Source organism: Equus caballus, chromosome 13 (genome assembly GCF_041296265.1).
Source record: "Equus caballus isolate H_3958 breed thoroughbred chromosome 13, TB-T2T, whole genome shotgun sequence".
NCBI classification, from domain to species: domain Eukaryota; kingdom Metazoa; phylum Chordata; class Mammalia; order Perissodactyla; family Equidae; genus Equus; species Equus caballus.
In genome coordinates, this window is record NC_091696.1 from 52,396,928 (window position 1) to 52,409,272 (window position 12,345).

Here is a 12,345-nt window from a genome sequence, read left to right on the forward strand (position 1 = left end):
CCCATGGGGAGAACAGGCCCACAGTGAGTGCTGCACCAGCGGGAGCCATAGGGAGAGGCCAGCTCCACAGCCTGAGGCCGCAGGGTGCAGCAGGGGACCCTGCCCAGCAGGGTATACTGACAGGTGCCGCCCAGAGTCCCTGGGGTGTGAGGAGGCTGGTCAGCTCCAGTGATCCTGTAGAACCATGCAGGGAACCAAAAGTGTGGCAGGAGCATCAGTCACAGCAGCCAAAAGTGGAAATGGCTCAAATGTCCATCAGCGGCTGAATGGAGACATGAGGTGTGGTCTGTCCAGACAAGGGAACGTGATGCAGCCAGAAAAAGGAATGAAACTGACACACAGTGCCACATGGATGAACCTCGAAGCCATGATGCTAAATCAAAGAGGCCAGACGGAAAAGGCCCAGTGATATGCAATGTCCAGAACAAGCAAATGTACAGAGACAGGAAACAGGACAGTGGGTGCCAGGGGCTGGGGGAGGGGATGGGGAGTGACTGCTAATAGGTACAGGTTTCCTTTGGGGGCTAAAATGTTCTAAGTTATGTGGTGATGAGTGCACAGCTCTGAATACGCTCAAGGCCACTGAACTGCACACGTTCAGTGGGTGAACTGCATGCTGTGAAATTCCATCTCAATGAAGCTGCTACGACAAAGCGCAGCGGGTGCCCCTCTGGGTTGGACCTGGTTCGAGTCCCAGCTCTGCCGCTTTGTCCCACCCCCGCAACCTGTTTCTTCATCTATAAAATGGGGACACAGGCAGGATGACGGATTAACAGTGGCCGTGCACATAAAATGCTGGCATAACTCCCATGATGGCCACGTGGAGTGTTAGAGTCTTGCCACACGACAAGACTGAAGACAGTAAGAGGTGCAGCGGGCTCCCGCTTGCCCCTCCTCTGCACGCCATCTCCCATGCCTTGCTGGTGGACAGTCCCCGAACGCACCTCAGACCTCCTCCAGCGCTCCTACGGCCAGGAGCAGGAATGCTCAGCAGGGCCCACAGACCCCGAGGTGGAAATGCAAAATGTCATATGCCTGTGCACTTTTCTAGGGAGAAGACGTTTATGTTTTTATCAAATCCTCAAAAGCTCAAGAGTGCACTGCAACCTGCTGTGTGAGTTCTCTGGCACGCAGGAGGCCCTCTCGCACCAGGCCCTGCCCAGGACCACTCTGCAGTGCCCTTGCATAGCCTCCGAGGATGGCCCCGGCAGAAAGGGGATCTTTTGGGGGCTCACACAATGAGCACGAACTGCCCATTACTACCTTGATCCCGGTGCGTTCAAACTCGCCTGACATGTGTCCTTCCGAGGGCTAAGCCCAGCCCAGTGGGTTCCAATGTCTCAAAGGACAGTGGCCTGGCCCCTGCTGGCGTGAGCGCAAAGCCAAAGGAAGCACCCTCCAGAAAGCAGCGTGCAGCTGGTCCTCAGGAGTCCAAGCCTTTACCCTGGGGTCCCCACACCTAGAGATCGGTCCCAAAGAGACCATCAGAGATGAGGGCAAAGCTGTCCACCCACAGGTGTCTGTGATGGCAGCTTCTAAGCCGCAGGAAGGGGAACTGAGAGAGCTGGCCGAAAACTCTCCAGTCACACGAAGGCAAGGCAGTTAAAACGCGCAGAGGAAGACTGGTGCTTCGGGGACATGTTAACGTCACCCACATGGAAAAGGACAGACGTGAGCTGACGCCTCGTCCCCCGCACACAGGTGCGTGCTGTGGGGCCTGGAGGGCAACACCCTGACAGCAAAACGCTCACCACGGCCCGGGGGGCTCCTTTTGTTTTTACTCTTCTTGGCGATTTCTGATATTATTTGAATATTATAAAATGCCTGAAAACAGAATGTGTACGGTATTATCCGAACTACGTAAAGAAGAGTGGAAGGATGTCAAAATACCAGAAGTGATTGCCCCTGGATAGATTTTTTCTGAAATTTTTTTACAACGTTTATGAGAAAAATTCCCTTGAACATATATACTGCTGGAAGTGGGCACCCTTGACGTGCTCCTGGTCTCAGACGACAAGCTTTCAGTCGTTTCCACTGAGTGTGAATGTGCTTTATGATACTGCACCGTACACTTCAAAGTGGGTAGGATGGTAAATTCTATGTATTTTACCACAATTAAAAACTTGACTGTCGGGGCCGGCCCCATGGCTGAGTGGTTAAGTTCGCGCGCTCCACTTCAGTGGCTCAGGGTTTCACTGGTTTGGATCCTGGGCGCTGACATGGCACCACACTCATCAAGCCATGGTGAGGCGGCGTCCCATATGCCACAACTAGAAGGAGCTACAACTAAAAATATGCAACTACATACTGGGGGGCTTTGGGGAGAAAAAAAATAAAATCTTTAAAAAAAAAAACAGGGGGGCCTGGTGGTGCACCGGTTAAGTTTGCATGTTCTGCTTCTCGGCGGCCCGGGGTTCGCCAGTTTGGATCCCAGGTGTGGACATGGCATCACCTGGCAAAAGCTGTGCTGTGGCAGGCGTCCCACATATAAAAAAAAGTAGAGGAAGATGGGCACGGATGTTAGCTCAGGGCCAGGCTTCCTCAGAAAAAACAGAGGAGGACTGGCAGTAGTTAGCTCAGGGCTAATCTTCCTCAAAAAGAAGAAGAAGAAAAAAAAACAACTGGCTGAAAAAACTTCTGTTTCAGGCATGAGGTGGCGCTGGTGCTACACGCTGCAGACAAGCATGCCCCCGGAGGTCCCCCACCTCAGGTCAGACTCTCAACCTAAGAAAACAGTCAAAGGCCTCAGAGCAGAGGAAGTGAGAACGGGCCAGAGAGAAAGCGCCAGTCGGCCCCCTTCCTCTGTGGCCCAGGCCTGGCAATGCCAGCAGCTAGAAGGCCGGCCGAGCCACCAGGACAGCGCTGTCCCCAAAGAGGGGCTGTGCGCAAAGCCCAGACGTGCTCCGGAAATGCCCTCAAGGCCCTGGTGGCAGAAGGTCACCCGTGCTCATCAGTGGAGAGTGACAGCAGCAGAAAGACTGGAAGGACAGCTCTGGGCTGCGAGGCAGCTCCGCCCCCTCAGGCAGCAGGAGACAAAACCGTCAGAAGGCAGCCTTCCGAGATTCTGCACAGAGAGACTTGCTGTCACCCCCGCCTTCCCGCATACTGCAGAGCCAACGGCCCTCCCGAGCCACAAGAAAGGAGGAGCACTGTCCCTGGAGCCACTGCAGTGGAGCCGGCGGGCCAGAACCGCTGCTCCCCTAGACACACCGCCACGTGCTGGCCTGAAGCCCACCTCTCTGGCTGCTGAGTGGGAGGAGGCGCTCGAGGTCCTGGAGCTCTTGTCCCACAGCAGGGCTTTGGGGACAAGGCCGTGTCTCAAGGCTCAGGCCGGGGACACACGGTCGAGCTCAGGGGGAGGTTGAACCTGGCTGAGACAATGCCCGGGGGCCACAGCCTGGCCTCAGAGCCACGCGGACGGCCTCAGCTGGGCGCTCTGCGTGCCCGCCAGCCCAGCCTGGAGGGAGAACCAGGAGCGAGCGGACATCAGGCGGGCTGTTCCTGCACCTGCTTCAGACCCGGGCGGGGGGTGCTGGTGGAGACCTGTGGGGCTGAGGGCTCGAGGAGGGGCACCCACCCTGTCTGGCATTTTCCTCACCGAGTTGGGGAGCTGGCAACGACCACCCTCCCAAACTTAGAAAGTTCTTAGAAAGTGGACTGCCCAGGGGAGGGGATTCAGAGCAGGGCTGGGACTGAGTGCTAATGGACATGGTGCCTTTTTGGGGTGATAAAATGTGCTAACATTAGATAGTTGCACAACTCTGCGAGCATCCTAACTAAACTGCACACTGTAAGTGGGTGAGTTTTATCACATGTGAAATACATCTCAATAAAACTGTGAAAAGAAATTCCTAGCTCATGGCTGACAGAGAATTTGCTTTCATTACAAACAAAAGCAACAATAGTGAGCCCCAGGGCCCTGGGGTCAGGGGTCGGGGGGTGGCTTGTGTTTACCTAGCAAGTCGGCCCCTTCGTCCACATCCCCGATGACCTCGGACCCCGCAGTCGAGAGCTCGTGGTACAGAGAGTCAGTGTTAATGCCAAAAGCCTTGTTCACGATCCCCTGGGTTGGGCTGTGAAGACATGTCGGGGTGGAGGGGGCAGAGTGAGTGGGCAGCACAGAGGGACCAAGTATGGGGACCCTCCGACACCCCCACGGGGTTGCTCAATGCTCACGCTGCTTGTCTCCCACCGTGAGAGGCTGTGGGGCCACCTTCACCAAAGGTACTGACTCCCACTGTGAACACTGAGCCCACGGGCCCGGCGAGTACCTGTTGCCCGTGCGGTCCAGGCGGGGCTCCCGACTCATGTCCAGCTCTGGGGTGGAGTCGATAATATCTTGAACATCAGACCACTCGTCACTACTGCCCATGCCTGAGGGGACACAGTGGAACCTGGGGTCAGGAGGGTGGCCGGCAGTTCCCTGTACTGTTCCTGGCTGCCCTCTGGCCCCACGTGTGGAGACACCATGCTGGACCCCAGCCAGGCAGGGACTGTCAAGGAAGCGTTCTCCCCACGCTGGTGGCCAGGAAGGGGCCCGTCCCCCAGAACTGTGCCTTCTTTCATGACTGTGTCTGCTGGGGGACAGGGCTACGCTCAGAGGCTGAGCTGTGTCCCCCAAATTCACATGTTGGAGCCCCAGCCCCTAAAACCTCAGAATGTGACCATATTTGGGGGTAGGGGTTTTCAAAGAGGCAATGAAGGTAAAATGAGGCCCCACCTGTGGGCGACGGTATCCTTATACAAAGAGGGGATCAGGACACAGACACATGCAGAAGGACGACCGTGTGAGGACACAGGGAGGAGATGGCCAGCTACACACCGAGGACAAAGGCCTCAGGAGAAACCGGCCCTGCCGACCCCCTGAACTCGGACCCCCGGCCTCCAGGACCGGGAGAAGTCAACACCTGTGGTTGAGCTGCCCGCCTGCGGGGTTTGTTATGGCAGCCAGAGCCAACCAACACATATCCCAAACTGAAACCCGCAGGAGGAGGAGCCATCTTCCCAGACGGGAAGGTAGGAGAGCTGGCGGCGGGCGGCTGGGCCCCGAGCCTGGGGAGCCAGGCGGCGGTACCTATGCTGACGTTCCGCATCTCCTGCGTGACCTGGACCTCCATGTTGCGGCTGTTGCGCTTCTCCCGAGCCCGCTTGCTGTTGTTCTTGGTGCCGGCGCCGTAGTCCGCCAGGGGCTGCAGGCCCTCGGTGAGGGGTGTGACCGCGGCCGAGGGCACAGAGGACGTGGGCGTGTTGGACTTGGTGCCCGTGGTGCTGGGTGTGGCAGCCGCCGAGGACTGGCCCGACTCGGACATCTCATCGTTCGGACACTAGGGCCAAACATGGGGAAGAGGGGGCTCATCGTGTGGGTCGCTGCCCCCCACGGCTCCGGGTGAGGCTGGGCAGACCACGCAGGGCCAGCAGGGCCTTGGCCACCTTTGTGAGGCCTCCCTTGCCCGGTTTCTTTGCCACAATAGAACAGCACTCTGTGCCTGGACCAGAAGGGACAGGGGGACCCCTGCTCCCCCATCAGGCTGATTCATCCTGGGCTACTCACTTGGCTCATTCAGCCGCTGCCTCTGGCTTTCTGGAGGCAGCCGCCACCTTATTTAAATGATTGGATCAGGGCTTTCAGCTTGCACGCTCCCCAGACAGCCCGATGATGCCACATGTGATGGACATGAAGCTACATGGACACGGCAGGCAACCCTTTGCAGCCAGCGGGTGGTCAGGAACAAGTTGCAGCCCAGGGCAGGGCAGAGGGCTCCAAAGAGGGACTGGGGAGGGGGTCGACCAGGACGAGCATGCCTTCTGATCAAGTTATCACTCTGCTGCGTGGCACTGGTGGGCTGCTCCCACCTGCTCCTGTCTCCTGCTTCCCGCCCCCACCACAGTCAGGGGCTGTGAAGGGGCACGCAGCTCCCCCATCTGCCTGCCGTGGCCTCCCAAACAGAGGGATGCCGGGGGACACGTAATGTTCAACTCCCACGGCTCAACGGGACCAAAGTTTGTTCTAAACATCTACGGAAATACAAACAAACTGAAATTCTGCTTCCACAGAATGGGACATCCCCAAAATATTCTGGGAGTGAAAAAAGACCAGATTATTAAAAACTGCAATCAATTGTTGACCACGTAAGTCTCCCTGGAGAGAAAGCACTCTATTTGCATAAGTACGTGACACGAAACACACACATTCTTTCCCTATAGTCTTTCCTGATGAAACTGTTGGACAATCTCAATAAAAACGGCCCCCACTCTTCTGGTAACCGACAAGATAACCCCTGTCTCATCCCCGAGCAGGCCGCCCCAGGCAGCCTCCAGGCGGCAGCTCCCTCGGTCCCTTGCTGCCCTCTTTCATGGTGCTGAGAGGGCATGACCTCAGGAAGAGGGTGGAGGGCCTGGGGTGGGGGCCCTGCTGAGAGCTGGCTCATGGTGTGCATCCCAGTTGCCTGATGGCGCCGGGTCACATGGTTTTCCAGAGGGCACACTTTGGGGAGAACTTTCCAACACAGGAGGAGCTGATGACAGGGGAGTCTGACCCTCTCTGTGAAGCTGGTCGGACCCTGAGACTAACCTACACCCACCTTTAACTAGCAAGGGCTGACCGGGCTCCTGTGGCTGCTGCTAGGTGCCCAGGAGCCAGAGCTGGGTGGGAGATTTCTGTCATCTGCCTTTTCCTGACCCGTCTGGTCAAGGCCAGGGCCAGGGCAGGACGCTGCCTCTCCTTGGACAGCAATTTCTGGCTTCGTCTAATAGGCTCCTGAGACCCCTCTACCAGGAGCCTCACCCATTCCACATCCTCCTCGAGGCTCTCAGTCTGGGTGGCTGTGTCCTCAGGGGACACTTAGTGACGTCTGGAGACACTTGTGGTTGCCACAACTGGTGGTGGGTGGAGGCCAGGGGTGCCACTCAACATGCCACGTACACAGGAGGACCCTACAGCCAAGAACGATGGGCCAGGATGGTCGACATGACAGGGCAAGGAGCCCTGAGTGAGAGCCAGCCCCTCGCCCCAGGATCGCCTCTGTGCAGACAGTTTCCTCCTGGGTTCAGTTCTACAGCTTAGGGCCAATCTGAGAAGGGAAAATCTTTCCTCTTCGTGGCACACTGACAGCCCTAATGCTGGTGCTCCCGAAGCGCTGTCCACCCCACACGTCAGAGGCAGGGGACGGGCCCTCTGTTGCCAGCCAGCCCCATGCTGGCACTCGAGGGGAGATGAGTGCAGGCGACTAGATGCACAGGGAATGCCCTGAAGAATGGGGGTGGGGGTGAGGAGCGTGAGGACATGCCTCACAGAGCCACACGTTTTCCAGACCACCTTCCTCAGCGGCCTGTCTCGCAGCCCGTCCAGGCCTCGCAAACTGTGTCTGTGGATTTTCGGCGCGACTCCTTGACCCGCATAACCGCCTCGGGGAATTCCGAGGTGTGGCCAGGCCTCCCCCAAGCTCACCAAGCTCTCGCTACCCTACAGGCCACCAGTGACCCATGGGATTCTCCCCCTGGCCACCACTTACCTACAGGCAAACCTCTCAACCTCCTACACACCAGCGTGTAGCACTGCCCTCCAAACGCAAGACCCCCACTCTAGCGGCCACTCCTCACCACACTCGCCACAACTGTGGTTACAACACTGAAAATACAGCACATCAAAACAAACACAGGACAAAAACAACAAAACAATTAGGAAATTAGAAAAACCTTAAAACCTAGAGCATGAAATAAAAAGAACTTAAATATAATCTTTAAAAAAAATAAAAACCAAATAAAACACATCTATGAACTAAAACATAAAACACCATGGTTTATTGAGAGAGAGAGACTATTTCAGACAGGGCAGGAGGAGGAAGAAGAGACGTGCTGAGAAGGAAAGCGGGCTCACACACGGGTGTGAGGGCAGGCCTGGAGCCCCAGCTCTCTGAGGCTCCCACGCCTTCTTCAGAAGCTCTGGGGCAAGCCCCGGCTGCAGGCCTAGTTTGCAGATGAGTGACAGCGAGTGTGTGCAAGTGGCTTGACTGGCCAAGCCAGGCCAGGGAGAGCCGGGACCCTGAGCCTCTGCCCTCTGCCCAGCCCCTACACCCTGGCAGGACGGCCGACAGCTGGTGGGTGAATGCCCCGTCAAATGTCACAGAGACATGCTCACTGCCCGGAACAAAAGCAGAGCGAGTGGGGTCACTTCCTGACAGGGCTGACAGCTTGCGGCAACCTCTTGCAGGCAAGCTGGACACTTAGAGGCGGAAGGACAGCCGGTAATGAGCTGTAGCGGGAAGGAAGCTTCCAGGGAAGTCTGGGCCCCACACCTACCAGCCAGCTCAGCCCCGAGGCCGAGGCGCTGAGCCTCCTGCAGGCGTCCTCCGACAGCCTCTGTGGGGAATCCACCAGAGCCGGGATCGCCTCCTCCACCCCCAGGGTGGCATCCTTACCTGGCGATGGGGCCAGTGTCCTGTCCTGACACTGCCTGCCTTCAAGGACAGGCTGAGCTCACAGACCAAAACTGGCAGCAAGTGACTAGGGGCCCTGAACAAGGCAGGAGCCATGGAAAGTCCCTGCCCTTGGCTTTTTCGGGGCCCCCATTCCGGGGTGCACTCCCTGGTTAGCTGTGGCACCCAGGATGTCTGCCCTCTCAAACTCAGAGGCCCAGAAGTCGTGAGCATGGACAGACAGGTAAGAACAGCCTAGAGAAGAGAAGCTAATTCTCTGCCGCCTGTGACTTCCTCCCAGTTGAAGGGCAAACCTCAAACACTGGAAGTATAATGCGTCCTGGGCAGGAGTCTGCTCTGGCTTCAAGCCTCGTACTTTGGGGTGTGTTGGGGGATGTTACTAAGCTCAGATGGGCAGACCGTGGCTGCAGAGGGGTCTAGCCTGGACTAGAAGGTGCCAATGCAGGCCACACAGGCAGTGGCCTCGGCGGCAGAGCGCCGGTCTGCAATTCACACCCTCCTGAGCTGGCTCGGTCTCTCCACTGCTGCCACACCTTGGGGAGAGGTCCGACTAACCCCAGGGAAGCTGCAAAGGGTTGTATGCAGGGAAAGGGCTTCCTGAATGAACATGGGGCGATGGGAAAGAGACCCTCACTCCACAGCACGGCGACAAAACCTGGTAGCTGGAGCTGAACTGCAGCTGGCCGAGGTCACTCAGGTGCCAGTGGTCCCCCGCAGGCACGAGCTTGCCCCCCATCTGTGCACGTACCGTGCTGTCGGCCAGGGGGAAGACGTTCAGAGAGGTGGGGCGCTCCTTCCTGCTGAAATGAGAGAGGAGAGGAGCCATGGTTAGACAGCAGCTCCCCAAACGCAAACTGAAGACTCTTTCTGAACACACAGAGGCCGCTTCTGCAGACGGAGCTGTTCTAAACGATGTTGCTGGCCCAGCTCGAGGGGTGAGAGGTCAGCTGCAGGGAGGGTGTGCGCTTCTGGGCAGCCCCTCGCGCACAGGGACCTCCTGTGCCCTCCATTTACAGCCGCACCTCAATCAGACATGTTCACACACTCGGGGGATCTCTGCTGAACTGTGACCCCATGTAACACTCCCCTTCTGTCACGTGTGATTTATCGTTATTAGTTATTTTGATTTAAACCGACACCCGCTATGTGTGCCAAGGAATCCCGCAGCAGAGTGCCACGGCCCTCTGGCACCTGGTCAGCAGTGACCGGCTCCTCTGAGCGGCGACTTTTAGGACAATGGTCTTCCTTATGTTGAGCCCAGACCTGCTCCCTCGTAGCCGTCACCCTGCTTCTGCCCGCAGCCAGGCGGAGGAATGGACCCTTTGCCCTTTGTTTGTTCCTGGCCCTTTCCCTCTCATTCAGTGTTTTCCATGAGATTTTCTCGCTGTCAGATGTTTGAACAGGTGGGTATGGAGCAGAGCACCGCCCTTCTGCTGGGCACTGTGCCCCAGGCCCCAGTCACCTTCTCGCTCCCTGCAGTTCTTCCCGGCTGTCACGGGGCACAGGAGCACAGACAGGGATCCCTGAAAGCTGTGCTAGGAAACTGGGAATAGCCGGTAGCCTGGAGTTGTACGGGCAAAGCTGAAAGGCGCCTGCGTGGGCTCAGTCCCTGAGGAGACGGCCATTAGTGATGGAGAGGGCAGGGACCCTCCTCCATTGGATGCTTCACATGGGGCGCCAGGCTGCAGGCAGCCGGGCCAGCTCCCAGCTCTGCCCTGGGACAGACACATCGCACACAGTCACACACCGGAGCCCACGCTGCTCAGAGCTGTTTAGGCCAAGAATTTGAGTCCCTCACACCACAGCCTCTCGCACTCAGAGCCTGACCCTGAGAGACTGCAGCAGGAGAGGGTGGTGGGGGGCCTCCTCAGAGGTCCCAAAGAGCCAGATCTAGAGGCCGACTGTTCTGGAGAGAGAAGACGGTGAGCTCCTCAGGATGCTGGGAGGATGCAGGTGATGCAGAGGGAGAGCAGAGTGGCTGCTGTTGACAGAGCCCACTACAGCCAGAGAGGCGGCTTCGTAAAGCGCGACTCTGGGGAGGGGACTCTCTGGCTGGGGCCCCCACGCAGCTCTGGGGCTGGCGGGGGCTGGGATGAAGCAGGAGGAAAACAGTCTGTGAGTCAGAGTCCTGCCTCGTCCCCTCCAGGGCCAGCTCATCTGTCCTGCTCAGCAGACTCTGCCTCCCGCAGAGCAGGTCCCCTGGACCTGCTGGGACAGTCTGTGCTGTCTCAGAGCTAATCTGTGGCAGGCACCTGACCAGAGCAGCAGCGTGCTCCCAAGGGGCCAGGTCTACCCACACCTGTGGGAGCTGGACAGAGGGGCCCACTGGGGGCCAGGCCCCTCAGGAAGGCGATTTCCTGTGGACGAGCTCAAGTGCCTCCCACAGCCCTGATCACCAGTGACAGAGGACAGGTCCTCAGATATGCCTCAGCCTGTCACTTAAGAGTTGAAGAAATTCAGATCCTAAGGAAGACATGGACTTGGAAAGGTCTGCCAGAACCTCAGCGGCCGGGGCTCAGCCCTTGCCTGGGCTCTTCTCTGACAACGGCCCACAGGTCCCTAGGCATCTGGGAAGGCGGCCGCCACCACACGGTCAGCACATCCCTGCATCCCTGGGGGGGGGGGCCAGGCCTCCAGAGCTGTGGTGCAGACGGGCCTGGACTCCCGTCTGCTCCCTTGGGGGCTCCCAATGCTGGTGTGGGGAATCCCTCTCCTGGGGCCTGGCTCTGACCTCGGGTGAAATGCATACAATGGGTCCTCGGCGCCAGACAAGTGCGATCCAGGCTGTCACCGGATACTAAAGGGTGATGGCAGGGGCAGAGTGGGAACTCCTGCCTCAAAGGACAGGGAGGGGACACTTAGCCATCACCCGCTTCCACAGCTCTGTGCTCAGACATACGCCGCGCTTGGAGACAGCCAGGCTGCTCCCCTACAACAGAAATCTTCAGCAGGAATTGAATCTCATCTTCTCTTTGCTGGCCCCCACAGAGTTGTGAGTGGGCCTGCTCTCCAAGCCTTGTGAGTATTCTCTAGGCATTCTGACTGGTGGTCCAGAGCCCTGTGCAAAACTCAGCCATCACGTCCTCTTTTTACATCCCCCTAGATCCCTCGGAAGATGCCAAAGCTTGTCCACTTCAGAGCTGCAGCCCAAGGGGGTCACACTGCCCACAGAGGTCATCCCACCCGTGGGGGTCACGGTCATGCTGCTGGCTCTGGGCCCAAGGCTCTAAGTGACCGAGCCAGGCTGTGAGTCCAGGTCTGTGTGACACTCCACCCCCTGCCTACCATGGCAGCACCAACCCAGGACTTTGGACACGAGGTCCGCTCTGTGGACGGGTGGATGTTTGCTGACTGGGGATCCCTGCACTGCCACCTCCTTTGTGGCTGTCTCAGGGACCTTGGACCAGCCTGCTGCCTCCTCAATGTTGGGGCCGTAAATGCCACATCCAGAGCCGGTGATCTGTAACATTGCTGCAGGACACACGTGGAGGGGACTGAGGAACCACCAGCCACCCTAACTCTCCCAAACCTGTGGGGACCCCCGGGCGCCCGGCATGACAGCGCCCCACTGCCGCAGGCTTTACCTTTTCCTCCACGACTGGCGAGGACTGCAGGGCAGCGACAGACACAAGGGCCAGCACACAGCAGTGACGGCACAGAGGGCAAGACAAGAACACAGCATTAGAGAGCGAAGGCCGGGGGCTCAGGCCGCACACGTGCTCACACGGGCAGTGAGTGTGCGACGACAGAGAACAGTCAGATGATGAAACATGCAGACACCTATATGCGACAGACACACGACACACACACACAGGACCCTCTCAGCTTGGATGAGAGGCCCCTCAAACAGGGCCTGTGCAGCAGGCCAGCGTCCTCTCCCAGATGACTCCCAGCACACAGGGGCACGCAG

At 58.1% G+C, this 12,345-nt stretch overlaps 1 protein-coding gene across 25 annotated transcripts in view; it reads right to left on the reverse strand.

Annotated features, from left to right (window-relative positions):
- Positions 1-12,345, reverse strand: part of MAPK8IP3 (mitogen-activated protein kinase 8 interacting protein 3) — a 53,739-nt gene that overhangs the window by 18,083 nt on the left and 23,311 nt on the right. For 6 of the 25 annotated variants that reach the window (XM_070232495.1, XM_070232496.1, XM_070232501.1 and 3 more), the window contains exons 5-8: positions 9,091-9,235; positions 5,075-5,324; positions 4,272-4,374; positions 3,955-4,073 (exon numbers count right to left, since the gene is read on the reverse strand). In XM_070232495.1, the coding sequence (XP_070088596.1) occupies positions 3,955-4,073; positions 4,272-4,374; positions 5,075-5,324; positions 9,091-9,235 (617 nt within the window). Of the gene's footprint in view, positions 1-3,954; positions 4,074-4,271; positions 4,375-5,074; positions 5,325-9,069; positions 9,236-12,019; positions 12,044-12,345 lie in introns of all 25 variants that reach the window. The other 19 variants (XM_070232498.1, XM_070232497.1, XM_070232492.1 and 16 more) reach the window with 7 other exon arrangements.